Genomic DNA, 25691 nt, shown 5'->3' on the forward strand with positions numbered 1-25691 from the left:
TATTTACTTAAACTAAAGTTATAGTGCGAAAACCAAGAAAATGCTTATTTGGGCCCTTTTTGGCCCCTAATTCCTAAAATGTTGTGACCAACACTCCAAAAATCAATCCCAACCTTCCTTTTGACACACACACACAAAACAAGATATAATGTTATCGGAATCTTGAACTTATGAGATGTATGTAGAACGACGCATAGTAAGAAATAATTCATAATTGATACAATTATTTTGCTTGATAATTTTGATATGATAATCTTGCCGGTAATAGCGTAATTATTTTACCGGGATTAGCACAATTCCAACTTAGCAGATGAATTTTAATTGCGGGATAGTAGTACAACAAAGGAGTTATTAATGATATGTTAATAGCTACATGTATATTTAAAGAGGATTCCATTATACTGGACTTCTGATATTAGCGATCAACAATTGATTATTATTATTTTTTTTAAGTCACCACCAACTTAAAATGTGTTCAATTTGCCTGTCCGTCTATCCGTCCGTCCATCACACTTAAGTTTCAGTTTAGAAATGCTTTGACCAAATGATTCTATTATTGGTTTGTTAATATTATGTTACAGGTCAATTTTGTGATTTATGCTGGAATAACATCTTAGACGGGTGTGTGCCATAAGAAATTAAGAATTTTCTTACAATTGTTAGGGCCATATCTATTTTGCCTTGCCATAAGCCAGGTTGGCCCAGTTATTGTAAACCCATGAAGTTCATCATCTGCTAACTTCCAAAAATTGATAATCAGATGATGAACTCAGAACAAAGTCCGACCAAATGCAATTATCTTTTTAAATATCTACTTGTATGCAACATTTTAAAAAATCAACATACCCCCCTACCCCCTCCCCCCCTCCAACCCCAATGTTACATTATATATTACATTTATTGAACAATCTGAAGGAAAAAAAACCCAGACAAGACTGTGAGTGAAGCAAAGAATGAAGCCATATTCCAATTTGAAAATAAACACCCTCTATTTATGTATTTTTTTACATAAATTTCTATTTTTGCAGTTTTTAAGTGGATGTTGCTATGGATAATATGTGTTTCCGTGGTAACAATTGAAGTCAACAACACTTGACGATAGTAATTTAAAGTTTGAGTTGGCTTTTATGTATTTTCTTATTGGTTATAAAACAATTCAGGACATTTAAGCTCTAAAACAGCAATATTCTGCAAATAAAAACTCTGTTTCCAAGGAAAAAATCGGTTGCTATGGTGATAAAGTAAAAAAAATCCCACGCATTTTTCTATTTAATTTGGTAAAGTAGTATCCAAACTTCATTACTACAGTGCTAACTATTCTGTACACATTTGCACTTTTTTGAAAAACACCTGAGAAAATTTGATAATTTCGAAAAAATCCCAATTTTAGAAATGTTGAAAATATGCATTTTTTCGCAAAATTTTTCAAAAAATATACAAACTTGGTTGACATGCAATCTTCACTAAAATGAAGCTTAAACCAAGTTGTATAAATGTTACATATGAACATTAATGAAAAATGCATGATTCTATTCATAATCAGGCTCTAAAATGTGGTGATTTAGCTGATTTTTTAATGATTTTACAATGCTTAACAACCCAAAAATAGTGTGTCCGTTACCATGGCAACCACTCATATTTTCACACTCAAAATTATTTTTTGAGCTTTATTCATTTATTGCTTCTATTAGTCCAATTATAGATAAAATCTGGAACCCCCCATATATCACATGTATATGGCACTCTGCCTGGTTCTTATAAAGAGCTGTACTTAACATTTGAAGTAACATTAACAAAATAAAACGATACAACCTGCATCTGTGATCGGCGTGTGACGTGTCAAAACAGAAATTAATTTCATTAAATTACGAAATTGGATTATAAACGATATGAATAAACACAAAATAAAACACACTGTTTGCTTTGAATGAATTTTATATTTCATGTGTTTTTGTTTTGTTTAAATAAAACAAAGGAAATATATAAAAACAAACTTCTTGAATTTTTCTAAACTTGACAAACACGATAAGTAACGTTTGAAGATGATAAAGTGGCTATAGTGATGCTATTGACAATTAAATTGATTTAACACATTAAGAGTTTTGCAGAGTACAGTATTTTGAAGTGAATAAAAAAAAAAAATATACGTTATGTCCTGATCACTTCTCTAGGCATTTCTGTAAAGAATATTATTGAATGCCTCATTGATTTTTACTCCCCTGCAAAACGAATAATTTTATCTAGTACATAAATAAAGGGGGACGTATACCCAATCGACATTCTAATTCCGTTTGGAGTTCATGCGACTCCTTTATCTTAAAAAATGTTCGTTTCAAAAATGAATTTTCGAGATCTGAAAATCGGCTTAAATTATGTTGTCTTTTCATTACCGTAATTTTTTTTAATAATAAAAAAAAACGATACATTGAATATTTACAGAGGACACACTATAACAATGAATAAAATATTGAAGGTATTTCAAATAGTATGCCTCGATTAAATAATGCGCTTTTAATTTTAATGATAACTGAATTATTTTCAATTGGTACACGATTTCATTTTCATTTAAAGTTAATGAAGTGTAAACGGCCTTCTACAGTGAAATATAGTACTTCCGAATTGATTAACCTAGTTAATGAACTTTCCCTAACCATGTTAAATGATCTGGAAAATTAAATCACAACATACATATTGGACATGGTAAATGGTAAACTTACAACATAAATACAGCTAGTATGGTCATAACGGACAGGGCAGTAAATTTTATTCTTAAAAGAATCAATGAATGTTGTTTTTCATTTATTGTTTTGCTATCAAAATGTCGTATTTGTTTTAGTGCATTTATTTGGGCTGTAGATAGTTTTGTATTGAAGTAATTTTATTGATTAAGTTTTGTGCAACGTACATATATGAATCATTTACAATAAAATTCCACAGTGGCATGGACCCATTGGTTGTAAATAAACTCATCACATATACCAGGATTTAAATTGTATGCCTACGTTAGACGCGCGTTTCGTCTACAAAAAACTCACCAGTGACGCTCAAATCAACAGCATGTCTGGTTTGAAGGATGATAAGTTAAATGCTTCGATTCAATAATGATAAAAGTTCTTGTAATAGCTGGTGTTTGTTTTAGCAAATATTTTTTTGAGATAATCAAGAGAAGTTTTATCTTATCAGTTAAATAAGTAATAAATATGAATTCCCCATGAAACACTCGCAAATAGATATAACGAAAATACAATTTAGCCAACAAGTCTCTTGTTGTATATCGTTTGATTTCATAAGAGTTAATATATAACCCCGATCTACATTTATGTCCAGTCATAATTGCATAATTTGCAGCTACGTATGTATATATTGATAGAATATAAGCGTTAATGGTGTCCTTACTGTGAAAATTATTGAAAGAATTAAAAATAATAATGCACGTACGTGAAAAGCTAAACAAGTTATTAAAATTTTAAAAAAAGCCAGGTATATTCCAAAAACATAAATCGGGTTCTCGTCATTTAAAACTGGATGCATACATCACTGTCAATATGACGAATCTATAAGCAACAAATGAACACAGATTTTTCGCTACAACTCAACAACCGTTCCTTTCTATTTATGACAATGCACGTTTAAAAAGTGTGATACATTTGGTTGGATACATTAATCATAGGTGCTTAAACTTTAAGCAAATATTTCCAGCCAAAGAAGGGGATTTGATATTATACATAATTGTGGTTTACAGCGTAGTGTGTAGGTAATGTTAAATGCTGTTTAAACATTACAAGTTTACTCTTTTACAAGTATATAAATCTATTAAATGAGAAAAGAAACCTGAAAATTTCTTCTGTATCAATATGTTTAAAACGTGATGTCACATTTTTTCTTTTTCGTAAACGATGTTCTAAAACACATTCAAATAAAACGATTACCGCACAAGTAGAGTTTAGATAATAAGTTACTTGGAGCTAATAAAAAAAAATAATAAAACATATCTTATCTTATCTGAACCCATCAATCGGAATCCAAGTCGGCCTCATCATCGTTTCGATCTTAAAAGATAATTCTCACTAACATCACCCTTGCTTCCCCTTACCCACAAAAAAAAAAACCACAGTACTATAGAAAATAAGTTTACGAACGAATCAATTACTTTAAATAGTAAACAAAACCCATTAAAAAAATCAGCACTATTCATAGGCTAACATGACGAGCCCACACATCTACTCTTTATGGTGTTAATGAACAAAGTAGTTGTAATAGGAGATCTCTATTTTTCAGCATACATTTATAAAGGTTTAATGCAAAACTTGACAACTTGAAACATTTTGTTTTATATATTTGAAAATCAATATAAATCAATTTATTGACCCTAAACAAGCCGATATTGTCGTATAATAATGATGATATTCCGTAGGTTTGTTGGCATTATGAAATATCCGTTACACAGATGACAACAACAATATTTCAATTGTCGAAATTGTAATCCAGTCTCGTTTTATTTCCAAATGCGACCTAGAGATTTAGACTTATATCCGGGTTCGTACTAATCTGGTTCAAGTGTTGAGCAGTCATTGTTTACCCTTCGTGAGTACATGAGATCAACTTATTTGATTGTTGGCGTGCATATTGCTCAGTCTAGTCTTTAATTTATCTTTGTTGTATTTTGTGTATTGTTTTTTGTCTGATTGTCTTTTTGTCTAGGCATTGGGTTGTCAGTTTATTTTAAACTTATGAGTTTGAAGCCTTCCTTTGAAGTTTTCTCACATATTCTTATACTTCAAAAGGCAAGATTTTGATTAAACATACGCCGTTGATATCTTACTCTATATGGCTAAGCGAGTTACAATGTTTGGGAGGTCACCCTTTGGTGCAGATCATTTAAAATGATAATGTAGCTTTATAGCAATGGACAGTTCCTAAAACTATCTCCTTTCTCGTTAAAGTTTAATTTCAAACGACCCTTGTTTTCAATTTTTAGAATTAGGTCGTGATTTAAGGCAGACTCATGGTCGATGGTATAGATGCGTTTATTATACTAAAAAATCAAATTAATAAATGAAAGGACATCATTCAAAAAGCGGGATAGTTGTTTCCTTAGGGGACGACGGTTGTGTATAAAAACATAAAACCCCACCACTAAAACGTAACACATATATGTTGTCAATAAAGAAATCCTCCGTTTTGACAATGTAAGTGTCTGCGAACATTTTGTTTGAAACAGAGTCATATTTTACAAAGTAGGGTTTATATACTAGTCAACAGAAACGACGATACACGACTTTGAAATGAAATTGATCAAAAAGTATTAAACATAAAACAAAATGAGATACACTATTTTAAAAAGCTTTCCTTTGCAATGGATGCACATATGATAATGAAAAGCAAAATCTGTCAAAAAGTAACTTAATTCTGTGTAAACGATCATAAGGTGCAAATTATTTTTGCGGAAAGTTGGATAAAAAATCGACACACAATTTTCTAAGTACTAAATGCATTTTCAAATTTGTTTAAAACTATCCAATTTGCTAATCAAGTTAAGTTCATGTTGTAACTAATGGATTGAAATATTGTTTTGTTTTTTTAATTTTGGGTTAAAAAAAGTGTTTTTTGAAATATCAAAAAATGCAAAACAATATTTGTTTTCTTCGTTTCAAATCAATGCTTGAGATATGGAAACAACACACTGTAAATTTGGAACCTTTAGGAAAAGTTTTGATTCACTTTACACGTACTGTCTATGGTAAATCAATTGATAATGTATACATTTTAACGATTTTTTGTAGGGGCGAACTTTGGTTTACAAATAAAGGAAGAAACTGTATGATTTTTAAAAACGAATTGATGGCAAACATTGTCTTTGCCTTTAAATGACAGGTTGGCATCATTAGTTGGAACTTCTGTTCTGTTCTGTGTCGTTTTATGTAAATTTTGTCAAAAAAGTTCAATTTCGCCAAATGACGTCATGAAAGCAAAAAAAAGAATATTTTTAAACGGATTTATATTTCCGTGGTCAGTAAATATTACTACCTTCAATATTGGTACTACAAATGGAAAATTTCATCTTTAATTTGAAAAAAAGTCGTGTATCGTTTATTTCGTTGACTAGTATGTATCTCTCCCTATGATATGATATGTGCAGCTACTTTGACCTATTACAACGGAACAACTCGTCCGATTTGCTTTGTTTATAATTCGGAATAAGGAATACTTGTGTAATGTGTAAACAGGTCAAATGTGAGTACATTCAATTTAGAATGGAAATGGGGAATGTGTCAAAAAGACAACCACCCGACCATAGATGAGACAACAGCCGAAGGCCACCAATGGGTCTTCAATGCAGCGAGAAACTTCCGTACCCAAAGGCGTCCTTCAGCTACCCCCTTATGTACTAGTGTAAGATGAAAGCGTTTAAGGCAGTGTTCACATTGACCTAAACTCGGTGTTGTGTTAGTTATATTCACACGTAAACTGTTACACAGTCACTTTCCCATTGATAAAACTCAATGTTTACATTTCGTTTTAATCATTTTTTGTCTACATGCAGTCGGTAGTCAATGTAGGCCTTGCATGGGTTCAGTGTACACAAAAAAAGATATTTAAAACATGAATTTTACCATGTAAATTTGAAGAAGAAAAGTTTTCAATAAAAAATTTTTTTTATAACAACTACATGAACTGTTAATAAAATTCTTTGCCAAATTTTTTGTCTAAACTCGATATATTGCTTTGTTATAAAACAAACTTTGGGAAGGTTTATCAACTCCCTAATCAAGTCTCAAAGCATCATCATTGCCTAACACATAATTCATTTCAAAATGTCTTTCCGGAGGTCGGCGGTTTTTTTCTTTCTTAAGTTAAAAAAAGTGCTGATACCAAAATTAATGGAAAAAAATATTCTTGTCAAGCAGATGACAAAAAAAATCAGAGTCTAGAACTTCTACATAGTGTGAAATATTAAAAAAAAAGAAAATTTCAATATAGCCTTTAGAATGACATTCTGATTCGGCCAAAAAACTAAAAATCCCCTCCCCTCTTCTTAAGTTGCATTGTTGTTCCTTAAGCATTGTTAAGCACGATGCTGCCGCCTTCGGTTTTTTTTTATTGCATAATTGAGACATCTTTATCACCTTATAAAACAACAAATCGTCAAAATGGTCTTCATAACTGCTAGAAAATTTGACCAAGAAATTTAAATAGAATTCTATGTAATAACATAATTTATAGTGTGAACAAATCTCATGTACATGGTATTGAACCAGGTGTATACATATGAACAAATTTAAACTCATTTGCACACATCTTCCAAACATATGTTGTACATAGAATGAAGTTTTTAAATTGGTAAGGTATAAAGATTTGTACAAATATGATAGATACCCAACGGCTTTTGTTTCAGGGACAGCAGTTCATTTATATGAACATCATAGATAATAGACATGACTTTATCTACATAACAAAGTCGTAAAAACGTTCGTCATATTCCCCGAGCTACTAGATGGTCTAGTTGGATTACCTATACCCTCAATTGTGTAATTGCAAACATATGATGTTGCAGTTCATAATTTTTGCATCCAGTAGTCTACAAAGGGTAGTCACCAGATGAGGAATCTGGGAAATACTTTTCTGATGATACGAACTCTCATGATTGAATGATCAGACTGACTAAAATGCTCGAAAACAATGTTAATCAATGATATGCTGGAAATGTAACCTTTCTATAAAGGACAATTTATATCGGAATCAACATACAATGTCATAAATCATATGTGTCATATCGTAAAATATAGTTATTTGGAAATTAGTATGGCGTTCATTATCACTGAACTAGTATATATTTGTTTAGGGGCCAGCTGAAGGACGCCTCCGGGTGTGGGATTTCTCGCTACATTGAAGACCTGTTGGTGACCTTCTGCTGTTGTTTTTTTTCAATGGGCGGGTTGTTGTCTCTTTGGCACATTCTCCATTTCCATTCTCAATTTAATCAAAGGTACGAGGGTAATAATTTAGTACACCAGACGCGCGTTTCGTCTACAAAAGACTCATCAGTGACGCTCATATTAAACTATTTATAAAGCCAAACAAGTACAAAGTTGAAGAGCATTGAGGATCCAAAATTCCAAAAATTTGTGCCAAATACGACTAAGGTAATCTATTCCTGGGATAAAAAATCATTAGTTTTTCCAAAAAATTCAAAGTTTGGTAAGGGGTCATCCATAATTAACCATTTTCCAAAGTGTACAAAACGTTCACTTAGGGGGGGGAGGGGAGGGGGTTAAAAAATCAAAATTTAGTACGCTTTTTTTATTTCCGAAATTTATTTTGTTTTCGTAGGGAAGGTCGATGTATAAAATCGAAAATTGGCTTGGGTGTGTTCTTCTTTGTATTTCTTCTTTATTATTTTCACTTGATGATATTTATTTCGATATCATAATTCTCCTCAATCAGGATTGAACGATTAAAAGATCAAATCATATGAAAACTAAATCTTTCAAAAATGTGAACTAGTAAAATAACTTAAACAAAAAGTTTGCAAGCATTTCTCAGTACCCCCGATTGTCAATTTCACCTGCTTTATTATAGATCGTTATCGTTTCACTCAAAAATCGATGGAAACACTAAATTCTTTGAACGTTTTGATTTTGACAAAACGACATTTTGTGAAAAGATTTTAAACTGGTCCTTCGATTAATTTCCTTGTAATGCATTACAAAATAGTAAACCAGTAAACCGGAAGTAAACTAATTTTTCTTAGTATAAGCCTTCTTTAATTAGGAGCACCTCCATATAAAGTGTAACCTTAACTTATAAAATATTCAATATCTGTACACGTTACAGTATATATACATAAACGATAATAATGACACGAATGGCAAATTTACAGGAACCTTTTAAATAGAAATACAGGCGGGAAATTTAAAAATTTTAAATGTTTAACATAACACTTTTATTGATTGCTGTCTTGAACTCTGGTTCCATCAACAACTGTCAGTCTATAATTTACCAATGCAATATAATCATGCATTTCCCTTTCTTTGATTCTTAGCATAATGTATGTACCCTTTTGTTGAGGGGTCATTCATAATTGTCAACCATTTTCCAAAGTGTACAAAACGTACACTTGGAGGAGGGGGTTAAAAAATCAACATTTTTACCGTACGCTTTTTTTTTATTTCCGAAATTTATTTCGTTTCCGTAGGGAAGGTCGATGTATAAAAAAGAGAATTGGCTTGGGTGTGTTCTTCTTCTTATTTCGTCTTTATTATTTTCACTTGATGATAATTATTTCGATATCATAATTCTCCTCAATCAGGATTGAACGATGAAAAGATGAAATCATATGAAAACTAAATCTTTCAAAAATATGAACTAGTAAAATTACTTAAACAAAAAGTTTGCAAGCATTTCTCAGTACCCCCGATTGTCAATTTCACCTGCTTTATTATAGATCGTTATCGTTTCAATCTGTTTAATAAACAAAATCTATGGAAACACTAAATTCATTGAATGTTTTTATTTTGACAAAACGACATTTTGTGAAAAGATTTTAAACTGGTCCTTTGATTAATTTCCTTGTAATGCATTCCAAAATAGTAAACCAGTAAACCGGAAGTAAACTAATTTTTCTTAGTATAAGCCTCCTTTAATTAGTAGCACTTCCATATGCAGTGTAACCTTAACTTAAAAAATATCCAATATATATACACGTTACAGTATATATACATAAACGATAATAGTGACATGAATGGCAAATTTACAGGGACCTTTTAAAAAGAAATGCAGGCGGGAAATTTAAAAACTTAAAATGTTTTAAAACATAACACTTTTATTGATTGCTGTCTTGAACTCTAGTTCCATAAACAACTGTCAGTCCATAATTTACCAATGCAATATAACCATACATTTCCCTTTCTTTGATTCTTAGCATAATTTATGTGTCCTTTTGTGAATCTTTTGCATGCTCTAGGTGCCCTTTTACAGTCCCACTGTGTGATAGGGGAAACACTAATCTTTGTACTTTTTATTCTGACAAAACACAAGCATCACAGATAGATGTCATCAAATAAAACAGTCAGATATGTTTTAGTCTATTTTCAATGCAAATTTCTATATTAAACTAAGATATAATAAACAGGATCTTTCTTTTTTATGAAGAATGATTGATTCCTCTCTTGAAATCTGAAAATGGTTGATGTACACTTTTTGAGGGAGGATGGGGGGTCTGAAAAAGTGTATGTTTTGTACACTATGGAAAATGGTTGACAATTATGGATGACCCCTAAACAGGAAATTTATAAAAATGACCACATTATTGATATTCATGTCAACACTGAAGTGTTGACTACTGGGCTGGTGATACCCTCGGGGACGAAACGTCCACCAGCAGTGGCATCGACCTAGTGGTGTAAATAGTTATCAAAGGTACCAGGATTATAATTTAGTACGCCAGACGCGCGTTTCGTCTACAAAAGACTCATCAGTGACGCTCATACCAAACTATTTATAAAGCCAAGCAAGTACAAAGTTGAAGAGCATTGAGGATTCAAATAACATTTTATATAACACAATGTAAAACTGCAATATCAACTGCATTTTGCAGCTTTTCACAATTTGTTACACCGGTTCAGGGTTCGATTATAAGTTCTTTGTCAGATCGCCATTTATATATTTTCTCCCTTAAACATACATCTATGAAAGAGGTTTATACATCATAAATAATCACCTGATCATATTTCTTTATCTGTTATTAAATTGTTGTGTTTTTAAATACCAAACTGTAGACGTTTATAACATGAATAAGACAGAAATTATAAAAAGTAAAATTTTATTACAAAAAGTAATAACAAATAAATACAACATTAAAACATACAAAGCTTCAAAATAAAAATAAATCAAAAACAATATCGATTTATAATAAGATACTTTTTGACACTGTTTTTACAGATAATAAACAACTTTATATAATGTTCTTAAAAATCACATTTGAACAATATTTTTATAATAAACAAAAACAACCCTGCTATAAATAAGGTCGTTAATTTTTTCTATTTTGAATTGTTTTACATTGTCTTTTTGGAGCCTTTTATAGCTGATTATGTGGTATTGGATTTGCTCATTGTTGAAGGACGTACAATGACCTATAGTTGTTAATTTCTATGTTATTTTGGTCTCTTGTGGAGCGTTGCCTCATTGGCAATCATACCACATCTTCTTTTGTTTTATATTTGTTGAATAAAATTCGATTAGTTCACAAGAATTAATTATTTAATACACTTGTATGATACAAATATTTTACATCCTTATTAGCCTTTGATACTTTCTTTAATCTTTTTAAACTCAGAAAACATATATTATATGGCAAATTGGATCTTAGCATTTTGATTTCTATGTCCATTTTGTCATATAGCTCTTTAACTGGTTCTTATACATAAACTCATCATAGATACCAGGACTAAATTTTGTATATATGCCAGATGCGCGTGTCGTCTACAAAAGACTCATCAGTGACACTCGAATCCAAAAAATTTAAAAAGGGCCAAATAAAGTACGAAGCTGAATGCATCTTTCAATTTTGAATATTCGGCTTTGAGTGTAAATTATGAAAAGAATCTAGAAGAGTGCTTCCTCCATAAGAAATTAATCAAGTATTGTTTCATTAAATACATATCCAAAAAAAATACAAATTTACACTCTCGCACTCGCTTATATTTGAAACAAACGATACCTACTTTAACACGAAAAGAAAAATTGTACCGGAAATAACAAAACATATACTAACATATCTGTTTTTTCAAACATGCAAACGTAAGGACTAGTTTACGGAAAGAAATGTTTTTTTAGGGACGGAAATTTCACTAGTCTTATCGTTTATGTCAATATTTAACAAATCAATATCATAAATATAAAAACATATATGTCCATTGGACATTACAATATTCGTTCCAGTAACTCTGGAATGTATGTGTTGTATATCATAAACCTTACATTCCTTCTGGTCCATCAGCTGGTGGTAAGGCAGGGGTTAATGGAACATCATTTTCGACCTCTCTTTGCTTTTCACATACATAGGCTATTGGGATATAGGTCTCTGAGACTTCATATTTATAAAGCCCATTGTCACAACCAGTTCTTCGTAATATCTTGATTTTCTGTTGAATGGGTGAACATTTCTGATCGCCAGAAGCATCTATACATTTAGTACATTTGGTAGCAGCTCTATAGAGTGTATGGGGATATGTTTCAGCAATGTATGGCGTTTGCTCTAAAAACCAAGGGCATGATGTACGTGCCATTAATGGGAGATTAAAACCTTCTAAAAATGTTGAAGGACAACCAATTTTAGTAAGATCTTCCCTTATAGATACCAGTTTTTCAAAATCACTGACCATTGTGTCTTGTTTCCAGCCGTCAGTGAAAAATAATGTCCTGTAATCTACTCCTCCGTTTATACTGTTTAATTTAGCCTGTACGTCTATAGGGTCTGTACATGTTGGTGCACTATTGACGAACACGATACAATATGTAATGTATACTTTGGCAATTTTAAGGATCTGAAAATGAAATGAAGAAAAAACTCAATTGAGTGTTCAAGCTTGTTAGATTTCGCAACAGTATTAACAATTGCAGATGCAATTCAAAAATTCGTTTATTATTAAAACAAATGGTTTTATTTTTATAGTTTTATAGATTGATTTAGGAATTCTATCTATTGGTACTAGATCTGAATGAAAATAATCTATGGTCGTAATATATAGACATCATTTTTTAACTGAATAATCGAAACATTGAACTATTTTTGCTTACATTGATTAAATTCATCTTGTATATTTTCTGGAGAACTTTATGCTGCGTGTGTTCTTGTCTATAGTTGTTGCTGTTATGCATACAGTACTGGTGGTGAACAATATTTAAACCATGCATTTCTCCGGATGCCTTCTATTTTTATAAATTGGGAATCATTTAATAACTGCATGGGTGTTGACATAGTTCCTACTGCAGATTAACTAACCTTTGTCTTACAAATTGGGAACTTTCTTTTAATAGTGTATGGTTAGAATCATACAGAGATATCCCTTATCATTCCTCCCACACATACAGTTTCATTCCGGTAAAAACTTGACTTCAAAAAATCTTAGGATTAAGTAATTTTCTCCTTAATAGTTGAATTGTTTTCTCAAGTACGACACTTACTTCTTAAACCGAGAGGCGTGTATTAAAGGCTAATTTGATTTATTGATTCGTATTTGTTTTTTTTTTTTTTTTTTATAAATGAAATTACATGGAATTGATGTTGTTGATATCATGGACTTTACATTCTATTCGGTCTATCAGCTGGTGGTCCGGCAAGGGTTATTTGTACATCATTTTCTACCACTCTTGGCTTTTCACATACAAAGGTTATAAAAATATAGGTCTCTGATACATTATATTTGTAAAATTCATCGTCACAACCAGCTCGTCTGAATATCTTGATCTTCTGTTGAATTGGAGACTATTTCTGATCGCCAGAAAGTTAATAATGAAAAATCGACGAGACAAAGTTTTTTCATAAACATTTTCAATGGAACACACCACATTTTTATACTCATCGATATCATTGTTTACTTGATCAAAGTAATAATGGAATAAATCATAGTAACAAAATCGCTACTTACGTGTTGAAGGTTTGTGAAGAGAAATTTCAGTCACTAAATCTTATCAAATAAGTGATTTGTTTTTTTGTAATGGCAATAGATTATCTGTGTATTCCAAAAATGTGTTGGAAGTGCTTGATTGCGGACAAAAAGATAATTAAAAACATTTTACACTCGTAATATATATTGTATTAATGATTTGGAAGTACGCATCCATTTGAGGAATATCAGAACATATCTAATACATCGATTTTGCACATCATACTAAATCAGCGACTTTTTTTGGTATTTCTTATACGCTATTTATTCAATGTTCACTTGTTTATAACGATTAGCTTTGCAAGTATGCATCTAGAACATATCTAAATAATTAACAGATTCATATGTTATATTTTTTTGCAATCAAGTTGAATATCGAAGAGGTTTTTATTATGTTGTTTTCTTTTTGTTTTCCCTTGTATTTATATTTAACTTGATTTCTACCTTATCCGGATAACGTATTCGAGTACGTCATAGTGTGTTTTAATGGCCTCTTTGAATGATTTATTTCTATGTTTTCTTGAATTTTTAGTCAGTTTTTCTGTATGTCTATGATAAAGATTAACACTGTTTTGTCTTCTGGGTCCGAATTATTGTCGCAATTTTATATAATTGTCTTTCGGGAAAGAGTAATCCTTCTTTGGTTTTCGTTACTTACAAATATAGACCATATTGTTGACAGTGTATTTTTTTCATTTACCTTCCATATCTCTTTCTTCTTGTGTTGTTCCTCAAATAGCTAGCAGAGGAGGGAGTAAAATAACACTGTAACAAAATTTGTGTTATGGATCTTAAGGGCCATTTTGAGATAGTCTTTTTTAATGAACATTAAATATACGGAACAAAACAAAATAACTTGACATATCGCCTACAAAGTTTGAAAACGACTTAATCTTATAGTTAATATAGGTTACCTTTTGATAAATGCATTTTTTTCATTTTGAGTTGGAAACTTTCCTTTTGATTAATTTATTACTTTTTTTATTAATAATGTGTTTTTTTAGCTATCATCAGTGTTTTACCAGCCTATATTTACCTAAATGCACATGTTAATAAACACAACAGTAGTATACCGCTGTTCAAAATTCATAAATCGATAGAAAAAAAAACAAATCCAGGTTACAAACTAAAACTGACAGAACTACGACGCAACAGAGACACAACATATATATGTAACACACACAGAAACGAACTATAATGTAACAATGGCCATTTTCCTGACTTGGTATTTATGAAAAAATGGTGGGTTGAACCTGCAAAGCCTCCCGCTTTAATGGCAGTGTTTAGTATAACATTAAAATGACAACACTACACGACAGGGTCACAATAAATAAACACATTAATGGGAGAAAATATAGGACGGAGAAACAAGTGAATAATCGCCTTCAAAAGGTAACAGGTTAACACGTTTTGTGTCAAAAAAACGTTTACTCCACTCCTCCAGAAAAAAAACCCGATATTAATCTATATAATTCCCTGACAACTCAAAGGAACTTATTCCAAAAGAATTTAAGTATTTTCAACATTGGTTTACTAACTTTGTGTCTTTTTTAATTTGAGGTAATTAATGAATTATAAAAGATTTTTTTCTTGTGCACCTAAGACCGACCTTAATTGGTGGTGGCGCTCGTGATAATCAGTCTTAGGTTTTTTAATGTTCTGTTTAGTGTTCTGTTATCACTTTTGGTATATTTAGCCTGACTTTTAATACTCTTCGATAATCTAATAACTTTTGGTAGGCATATACTTGTTTCCAACAAAAATTATCAAAGAGTATTAATATTTTTTCTTGTTATTATTATTAAATGCAAGTTATCGACAAAGATTAACAACACCATACAGCTTACACATTCATCAGGGTGTGTGATTATTAAAGTATTAATAAAAAGAAGATGTAGTATGATGGCCAATGAGAAAACATACAAAAGAAAACTCTTCACAAGAGACCAAATTATAAAAAAATTAACATCTCTAGATCACCTTATGTCCTGCAACAATAAGCAAGATTAGGTATAGTATATAATTAATATACATTTCAACGACTTCAATTTGTTTTTATTAAAACTTGGAAAACGGAAGTATTTGTTTCACTGTTTGTTAAATCATATTAGCCTACATGAATTGTTTATTTTCCGGGTGAGCTGTTATAATGGGATTAGTTGTACACTTATCCATTTAATTGGATACACATGAGGCATAAATGATTTCTTAACTTTGAATATAGCATAAGATATGGAAAGAGGAAGTGGTAGTTTATCCTCATATATATATATCAAGTATACAGTATATTCGAGCTAGTAAATAAAGCTTATTTAAGGTGGTACCTAACACTACAGGGAGATAACTCTGTAAAATCAGCTAAACATTAATAACGTTGTGTTGTTAAAGGGATATTAAGCTTCTCAATGATCAAAATGAGTGTTTGTCAAACTGCTGTATAACCACTGTAATTTTTCTGATAAAACGGTTGGTTCCAAAATTTTAAATTTTTTATATTTTTTTAATGGGTCAAAGTAAATACTTTGTCAAAATTTTAAGAAAAGTAAACGAGCCAAATTAATTTTAGTTAAAGTGTTGGGTACCACCTCAAAAACTGAAATAATTTGAGTACAACAATGATGAAACATATTTTCGTAAAAGTAGCCAAAAAGTACAGCTATTTACATGGTTTTATTATTTTTATTTGCTATTTCGTATTTGACATCTATGTGGCTTGACATATAAGGTTACCAGTTTAAAACTCTGACGTACTAATTATTTTCAAGTTACACCCTTTTATATAATACATATATGTCATAATTGCAAAATTGGGAATGGAAATGGGGAATGTGTCAAAGAGACAACAACCCGACCATAGAGCAGACAACAGCCGAAGTCCATCATTTGGTCTTCATTGCAGCGAGAAACTCCCGCACCCGTAAGTGTCCTTCAGCTGGCCCCTAAACAAATATGTATACAATTTCAGTGATAATGGACGTCATACTAAACTCCGATTTCTACACAAAAAACTAAAACTAAAAATGGTGCAAGACTAACAAGGGCCAGAGGCTCCGGACTTAGGACAGGCGCAGAAATGCGGCGGGGTTAAACATGTTTTTGAGATCTTAACCCTCCCCCTATACTTCTAGCCATTGTAGAAAAAACAAACGCACAACAATACGCATAGTAAAACTCAGTTTAAGAGAAGCCCGAGTTAGATACAAAAAGTGGTATCATCAAACTTGCTATTTAGATTGGAAACCTGTAATAATGTATTTGTTTTATGCTAAAGCGTTTTGTATATAATTTTGTATTTCCTCGTAAGAAAATCATTAAAATAATCAATTGCTTTTCGATTGAAAATGCTCTAAAGTAAAATGAGATACACCCTTCGAGTATGCATTAATCTATCAATGACTGTATAATGCAAAATGTGGTCATAAAAAGGTTATAATCCAATTGATACGTGTATTTATCGGTAATTCGTATATTTTCCCTTTGATTTACTGCCTAATATTTTCGAGTATCATTGTACTGGCTGTATGACTGAAAATATTAGGCAATACATTGTGTGACGTCATAATCACTGATAAACAGAATAATAGGTAGTTTAGATATTCCACATGATATAGTATAAAATGTACTATTAAGACCGATTGAAGTCATTTACTACACATATGTTACTGTCACCATTTGAAACACACATTGTAGTATGCATTGTACGTCGTAGAACAATACAAAATATCTGACCTTAAGAAAATAAAACGAATGGTCAAACCACGGTTAGTCAAAAAATGTAAAACACAAAAGATTAAAATACTCGACCCTGACCAAATAATGGGGAAGATTCTAATAACTCGTGTATGTTTTGTATACCTTTTACTAATAGTTGAGCAGATTACCACACAAATCATGCAAATGGTGATACAAGCATGAAACTTTGTAAGAACATACCTTTAGGTGTATTAAATCATATTAAGTAGCCACGAAAAAAATCTATCCGATCATGGCGACCATCTTTAATTTTCAAAATGGCGTTTGTCCAGTTAAAACACATCAAAGGTTTGGTCAATTTTGCATACATAATGCTTGTAATTTATAAAAAAGGTGAAGGGAATGAAGGTTCATTTGTCTAGCTGTAGTAGTAGAACATCACTTCCTGTCAAATATAGATCGATAACTTACTTCCGGTTTAAATTTTATTGAACATATGACCGATACTATCACACGCCATTGTTGAAATCATAGTTCTTTGATAGTAATAAGTTCAAGTCATCGAGTCGGCCTTGAATCGACAGAATGTGCTCACGCAGGTGAACAGAGCCTAGGAGAAGGGACTTATTCATCTGCTTGGTGTACAGATCACATGGAAATTGAATGATACAGAATAAACAATCGAGTTAAATAAGGGCAAACTTTTAATTGGAAAAAACGAATTAAGTTGTTTCACATACAACAAAGTGTTATACAGTTGGTAAAAAGATAATCCCTCGGTCTGAATATCAGAAGTGTTCAGATATTTAACTCAAACAATATTTGAGTTATCATTTTTTCGTTATATTGTTGATTACTTTATTTTATTAACGTAGTAATTACAAAATGTAATGCTGAAGTTGATTTTTTTGAAATGGCGAAAAAAATTACTTATCAGTTTCCTCAACAGATAGTTTGGAAACTGATTGGACAAAATATTAATTGTTTGTGTCAGGAATTTAGCACGAACCTTCTGAAATCGTCAGATTAGGGATATAAAGGTATCCCTCTTTTTCATGAAGTTAATATACTCCATATACCTCTGGAGTTAGAATTAAATGCACAATGAAAAAGAAAACATTACTATAATGTTTTTCAGAATACATTTTAAAATGCAAACCTTGAGAGAGCACAGAAAAGTCAAATGTCACCGATGCCTTTTTTTAGGAATTTTGATTGGATGTAAGTCCTTTAAATGTTTTAAATATACTTCTCGTTAGAAAGGCCAACAACTAAATGTTTCATTTATGATATGGAACCGCCTTTGTCAGTTTCAAGAGAGGTAATGGTAATGAAAATGAAACAACGATTAATGGGCTGTTCAATAGTACTACAAGATAAACAGCTGTTGGGAAATTAGGTAATGGTGATGTCATAGCACAATGCATTAAGTATCATCCTTCTTGTCTCGCCATTGTATACAACAGAGAGAGATCATAGAAAAGACAAACATATGTTGAAAGCAGTTTCACTCAGGAATAATATAGGTTAAAAGAACCTGCATTAGCTGAGCAGGTAACACATCTGTGAAGCTCAAAGAAATTCGGAAGAGTCAGTGGTGTTTTGATGAGCATATCCGGCAAACCTATACGCCGAAAGATTGACACTACTACGTTTTACTTCTGCACATGTTCATTGTGTGCACCTGCTGGATAAACTTCTGCAGAAAATGCAAGAACTGGAGGCAAACACCAATGGCAGATATGTCTTTTTGATGTTTACAAAAATATATAGGACCATTCATCGTGTTTGCTTGTGATTACACGGATACTATGCATATAACAACGACCGCCAATATGATTTGCTGCAAGTAAGCTACTGGAAGACAACATTTTTTAGATCCATGGTCTCTGAAGATATCTTCTATTTTGCAGTTGATAAAAATGAAAGAGCATAAACCTGATATTAAATCACTGTTAGACAACGTTTATAAAGTGCGACTCTTATCTCAACTGGCCAACTATAAATGTTTAATTACCATCCATAAACCAAGAGTGGCCTCATGTGCAAGTACGCACGGAGAGGATTAAGTAAGTAAGTAATAAACCAAGAAAATCTCCGCTGATTTTGATCTTGGACTATTATTCTTTGAAAAATAAAACTGGAAGAGAAAGTTTAATGATACATTATTCAACATATGTTATGCATCAAGACTGGTGATGTTCTACTTCTACAGCTAGACAAATGAACCTAGGGCGAGTTGAGATATTCCACATGATATAGTCAGTATCAAAAACGAAACTACGTTTTATTCAGTTTATCGGTAATTATGACGTCACACAATGTATTGCCTAATATTTTCAGTGATACAGCCAGTACCTTGATACTCGAAAATATTAGGCAGTAAAATCAAAGGGAAAATATACGACTTACCGATAAATACACGTATCTATGGGATTACAACCTTTTTATGACCACATTTTGCAATATACAGTCATTGATAGATTAATGCATACTCGAAGGGTGTATCTCTTTTTACTTTAGAGCATTTTCAATCGAAGAGCAATTGATTATTTTAATGATTTTCTTACGAGGAAATACAAAATTATATACAAAACGCTTAAGCATAACACAAATACATTATTACAGGTTTCCAATCTAAATAGCAAGTTTGATGATACCTCTTTTTATATCTAACTCGGACTTCTCTTAAACTGAGTTTTACTATGCGTATTGTTGTGCGTTTGTTTTTTCTACAATGGCTATAGGTACAGGGGGAGGGTTTTTGCGCCTGTCCTAAGTCCGGAGCCTCTGGCCCTTGTTAGTCTTGCATCATTTTTAGTTTTAGTTTCTTGTGTATAAATCGGAGTTTAGTATGACGTCCATTATCACTGAAATTGTATACATATTTGTTTATGGGCCAGCTGAAGGACACCTACGGATGCGGGAGTTTCTCGCTGCATTGAAGACCAAATGATGGCCTTCGGCTGTTGTCTGCTCTATGGTCGGGGGTTGTTGTCTCTTTGACACATTCCCCATTTCCATTCCCAGGTTTGCAATTATGACATATAAGTTTTACATAAAAGGGTGTAACTCGAAAATAATTACTACGTCAGAGTTTTAAACTGGTAACCTTATATTTCAAACCGGATAGATTTCAAATACGAAAATGCAAATAAAAATAATAAAACCATGTAAATAGCTGTATTTTTCATTAATTTGGCTACTTTACGAAAATATGTTTCATCATTGTTCTACTTAAATTATTTTAGTTTTTAAATAAGCTTTATTTACTAGCTCGAATATACTGTATACTTGATATATATATGAGGATAAACTACCACTTCCTCTTTCCATATCTTATGCTATATTCAAAGTTAAGAAATCATTTAAACCTCATGTGTATCCAATTAAATGGATATGTATACAACTGATCCCATTATATCAGTTCATCCGGAAAATAACCAATACATTCAGGCTAATATCATTTAACAAACAGTGAAACGAATACTTCCATTTTCCAAGTTTTAATAAAAACAAACTGAAGTCGTTGAACTAATTTATAAGCTGTTGTTCGTGTGTTTCTTTGTCAATTGTATTCTTCAATTTTTTTATATTGTAGTCCTGTGGTGTTGAGTTGTCATCTTAATGTTATATTTCACATGGCTATAAAAGGGGAGGTTTGGCATGCCACAAAACCAGGTTCAACCCGCCATTTTTTTCTTTAAAAATGTCCTGTACCAAGTCAGGAATATGGCCATTGTTATATTATAGTTCGTTTCTGTATGTGTTACATTTTAACGTTGCGTCGTTTGTTTTCTCTTATTTTTGCGTGTAAATTCACATTGCGATAAGACGTGTCACGGTACTTGTCTATCCCAAATTCATGTATTTGGTTTTGATGTTATATTTGTTATTCTCGTGGGATTTTGTCTGTTGCTTGGTCCGTTTCTGTGTGTGTGTTACATTGTAGTGTTGTGTCGTTGTTCTCCTCTTATATTTAATGCGTTTTCCTCAGTTTTAGTTTGTTACCCCGATTTTGTTTTTTGTCCATGGATTTATGAGTTTGAACATCGGTATACTACTGTAGCCTTTATTTATTAATTATATGCTATAACTAATCATGCTTATTGTTGCAGGACATAAGGATCTAGAGATGTTAAATTTTTGTATCATTTGGTCTCTTGTGAAGAGTTTTCTTTTGTATGTTTTCTCATTGGCAATCATACTACATCTTCTTTTTATCTTAATACTTTAATAATCACACACCCTGATGAATGTGTAAGCTGTATGGTGTTGTTAATCTTTGTCGATAACTTGCATTTAATAATAATAACAAGAAAAAATATTGATACTCTTTGATAAACTTTGTTGGAAAAAAGTATATGCCTACCAAAAGTTATTAGATAATTGACGAGTATTAAAAGACAGGCAAAATATACCAAAAGTGATAACAGAACACTAAACATAACATAAAAAACCTAAGACTGATCATCACGAGCGCCACCAACAATTAAGGGTGATATTAGGTGCTTAATAATTTCATTTATAATTCATCAATTTCCAACAACTAAATAAAACAAAAGTTAGTACACCAATGTTGAAAATACTTAAATTCTTTTGGAATAAGTTCCTTTTAGTTCTTAGGGATTTATATATATTAATGTCGGGTTTTTTTTCTGGTGGAGTGGGGTAAACATTTTTGTGCTACAAAACGTTTTAACCTGTTACCTTTGACGGATATTATTCGTTTGTTTCTCTGTCCTATATTTTCTCCCATTAATCTGTTTATTTATTGTAACACTGTCCTGTAGTGTTGTCATTTTAATGTTATAATACACACTGCCATTAAAGCGGGAGGTTTGGCATGCCACAAAACCAGGTTTAACCCACCATTTTTTACCAAGTCAGGAAAATGGCCATTGTTACATTATAGTTCGTTTCTGTGTGTGTTACATTTAGGTGTTGTGTCTCTGTTGCGTCGTAGGTCTCTTATATTTGATACGTTTCTCTCAGCTTTAGTTTGTAACCCGTATTTGTCTTTCCTCTATTGATTTGTGAATTTTGAATAGTGGTATACTACTGTTGCTTTTATCTATATGTTCATTTAGGTAAATATAGGCTGGTAAAACACTGATGACATTTTAAAAATCTTCAGTTCAGGAACAACTAAATCTTTCTGTAAATTCACACAGCGGAATGATACCAACACATTATTAATAAAAAAGGAGTAAATTATTCAAAAGGAAAGTTTCCAACTCAAAATGAAAAAATTGCATTTATCAAAAAGTAATCTAAAATAACTATAAGATTAAGTCGTTTCCATACTTTGTAGGCGAGATGTCAAGTTATTTTGTTTTGTTCCGTATATTTAATGTTCATTAAAAAAATGACTATCTCAAAATGGCCCTTAAGATCCATAACACAAATTTTGTTACAGTGTTATTTTACTCCCTCCTCTGCTAGCTATTTGAGGAACAACACAAGAAGAAAGAGATATGAAAGGTTAATGAATAAAAATACACTGTCAACAATATGGTCTACATTTGCAAGTAACGAAAACCAAAGGACGATTACTCTTTCCCGGAAGACAATAATTAATAATTGCGACAATAATTCGGATTCAGGAGACAAAACAGTGTTAATCTTCATCATAGACATACAGAAAAACTGACTAAAATTTCAAGAAAACATAGAAATAAATCATTCAAAGAGGCCACTAATTTATAAAACGCACTATAACATACTCGAATACGTTATCCCAATAAGGTAGAAATCAAGTTAAATATAAATACAAGGGAAAACAAAAAGAAAACAACACAATAAAAACCACTTGATATTCAACTTGATCGCAAAAAAATATAACATATGAATATGTTAATTATTTAGATATGTTCTAGATGCATACTTGCAAAGCAATAACTAATCGTTATAAACAAGTGAACATTGAATGAATATTTAATAAAGGCAACAGTAGTATACTGCTGTTCAAAATTCGTAAATCTGTAGACAAAAAACAAAATTGGGGTAACAAAATCGGAAATACCAAAATTGTCGCTGATTTGGTAAGATGTGCAAAATCGATGTATTAGATGTTCTGATATTCCTCAAATGGATGCGTACTTCCAAATCATTAATACAATATATAATACGAGTGTAAAATCATTTTAATTATCTTTTTGTCCGCAATCAAGCACTTCAAACAAATTTTTGGAATACACCGATAATCTATTGCAATTTCAAAAACAAGTCACTTATTTATAAGATGTAGTGACTAAAATTACTCTGCTCAAACCTTCAACCCGTAAGAAGCGATTTTGTTACAATGATCTATTCCATTATTATTTTGATAAAGTAAACAATGATATCGATGAGTATAAAATTTGGTGTGTTCCATTGAAAATGTTTATGAAAAAACATTGTCTCTTCAATTTCTCACAAATAACTTTCTGGCGATCAGAAATAGTCCCCCAATTCAACAGAAAATCAAGATATTAAGGAGAGCTGGTTCAGACAATGGATTTTACAAATATGATGTATCAGAAACATATATTTCGATAGCCTTTGTATGTTATAAGCCAAGAGCTATCGAAAATAATGTACAAATAACCCTTGCCGGACCACCAGCTGATGGGTCGAATAGAATGTAATGTCCATGATATCCATAACATCAAGTCCATGTTATTTCATTTATAAAAAATAAAAACCAAATACGAATCAATCAATCCAATTGGTCTTTGATACACGCCTCGTACATTGTACATAGTGCAGAATAAGAAGTAAGTGTCGTACTTGAGAAAACAATTAAACTATTAAGGAGAAAACAACTTAATCTTAAGAGTGTTTCGAGACAAGTTTTTTACCGGAATGAAAATGTATGTGTGGAAGAATGATAAGGGATATCTATGTATTCTTCTTAGCATACAATATTAAAATAAAGTTCCCAATTTGTAAGACATAGGCTTGTTAATCTGTCGTATGAGCTATTTCAACACCCATGCAGTTATGAAATGATTCCCAATTTATAAAAATAGAACGCATCCGGAGAAATGCACGGTTTAAATATTGTTCACCACTAGTACTGTATGCATAACAGCAACAACTATAGACAAGAACACACGCATCATTAAGAAGTTCTCCAGAAAATATACAAGATGAATTTAATCAATGTAAGCAACAATAGTTCAATGTTTCGATTATTCAGTTAAAAAATGTTGTCTATATATTACGACCATAGATTATTTTCATTCACATCTAGTACCAATAGATAGAATTCCTAAACCAATCTATAAAACTATAAAAAAAGAAGTTATTTAAACCATTTGTTTTAATAATGAACGAATGTTTGAATTGCATCTGCAATTGTTAGTACTGTTGCGAAATCTAACAAACTTGAACACTCAATTGAATTTTTTCTTCATTTCATTTTCAGATCCTTATAATTGCCAAAGTATACATTACATATTGTATCGTGTTCGTCAATAGTGCACCAACATGTACAGACCCTAAAGACGTACAGGCTAAATTCAACAGTATAAACGGAGGAGTAGATTACAGGACATTATTTTTCACTGACGGCTGGAAACAAGATACAATGGTCAGTGATTTTGAGAAACTGGTATCTATGAGGGAAGACTTTACTAAAATTGGTTGTCCTTCAACATTTTTAGAAGGTTTTAATCTCCCATTAATGGCACGTACATCATGCCCTTGGTTTTTAGAGCAAACGCCATACATTGCTGAAACATATCCCCATACACTCTATAGAGCTGCTACCAAATGTACTAAATGTATAGATGCTTCTGGCGATCAGAAATGTTCACCAATTCAACAGAAAATCAAGATATTACGAAGAACTGGTTGTGACAATGGGCTTTATAAATATGAAGTCTCAGAGACCTATATCCCAATAGCCTATGTATGTGAAAAGCAAAGAGAAGTTGAAAATGATGTTCCAATAACCCCTGCCCTACCACCAGCTGATGGACCAGAAGGAATGTAAGGTTCATGATATACAACACCTACATTCCAGAGTTACTGGAACACATATTGTAATGTCCTATGGACATATATGTTTTTATATTTATGATATTGTTTTGTTAAATATTGACATAAACGATAAGACTAGTGAAATTTCTGTCCCCAAAAAACATTTCTTTACGTAAACTAGTCCTAACGTTTGCATGTTTAAAAAAGATATATGTTTGTATGTTATTTATTTCCGGTACAATTTTACTTTTAGTGTTAAAGTAGATATCTTTTGTTTCAAATATAAGCGAGTGTGAAAGTGTAAATCTGTACATTTTTTTATATGTATTTAATGAAAACAATACTTGATTAATTTCCTAT

The 25691-nt window shown here is 31.6% G+C and overlaps 2 protein-coding genes across 2 annotated transcripts; one reads left to right on the top strand and one right to left on the bottom strand.

Annotated features, from left to right (window-relative positions):
- Positions 1–11978: 11978 nt before the first annotated feature.
- On the bottom strand, positions 11979–12982 carry LOC143074165 (uncharacterized). The gene is made up of 2 exons (XM_076249715.1): positions 12890–12982; positions 11979–12548 (listed from the first exon to the last, which is right to left on the bottom strand). The coding sequence occupies exons 1-2, from the start codon at positions 12980–12982 to the stop codon at positions 11979–11981; spliced, it is 663 nt and encodes a 220-aa protein (XP_076105830.1).
- Positions 12983–24496: 11514 nt separating this feature from the next.
- On the top strand, positions 24497–25344 carry LOC143074166 (uncharacterized). The gene is made up of 2 exons (XM_076249716.1): positions 24497–24511; positions 24775–25344. The coding sequence occupies exons 1-2, from the start codon at positions 24497–24499 to the stop codon at positions 25342–25344; spliced, it is 585 nt and encodes a 194-aa protein (XP_076105831.1).
- Positions 25345–25691: the final 347 nt, after the last annotated feature.

This window comes from Mytilus galloprovincialis, chromosome 5, assembly GCF_965363235.1.
Source record: "Mytilus galloprovincialis chromosome 5, xbMytGall1.hap1.1, whole genome shotgun sequence".
Taxonomy (NCBI): domain Eukaryota; kingdom Metazoa; phylum Mollusca; class Bivalvia; order Mytilida; family Mytilidae; genus Mytilus; species Mytilus galloprovincialis.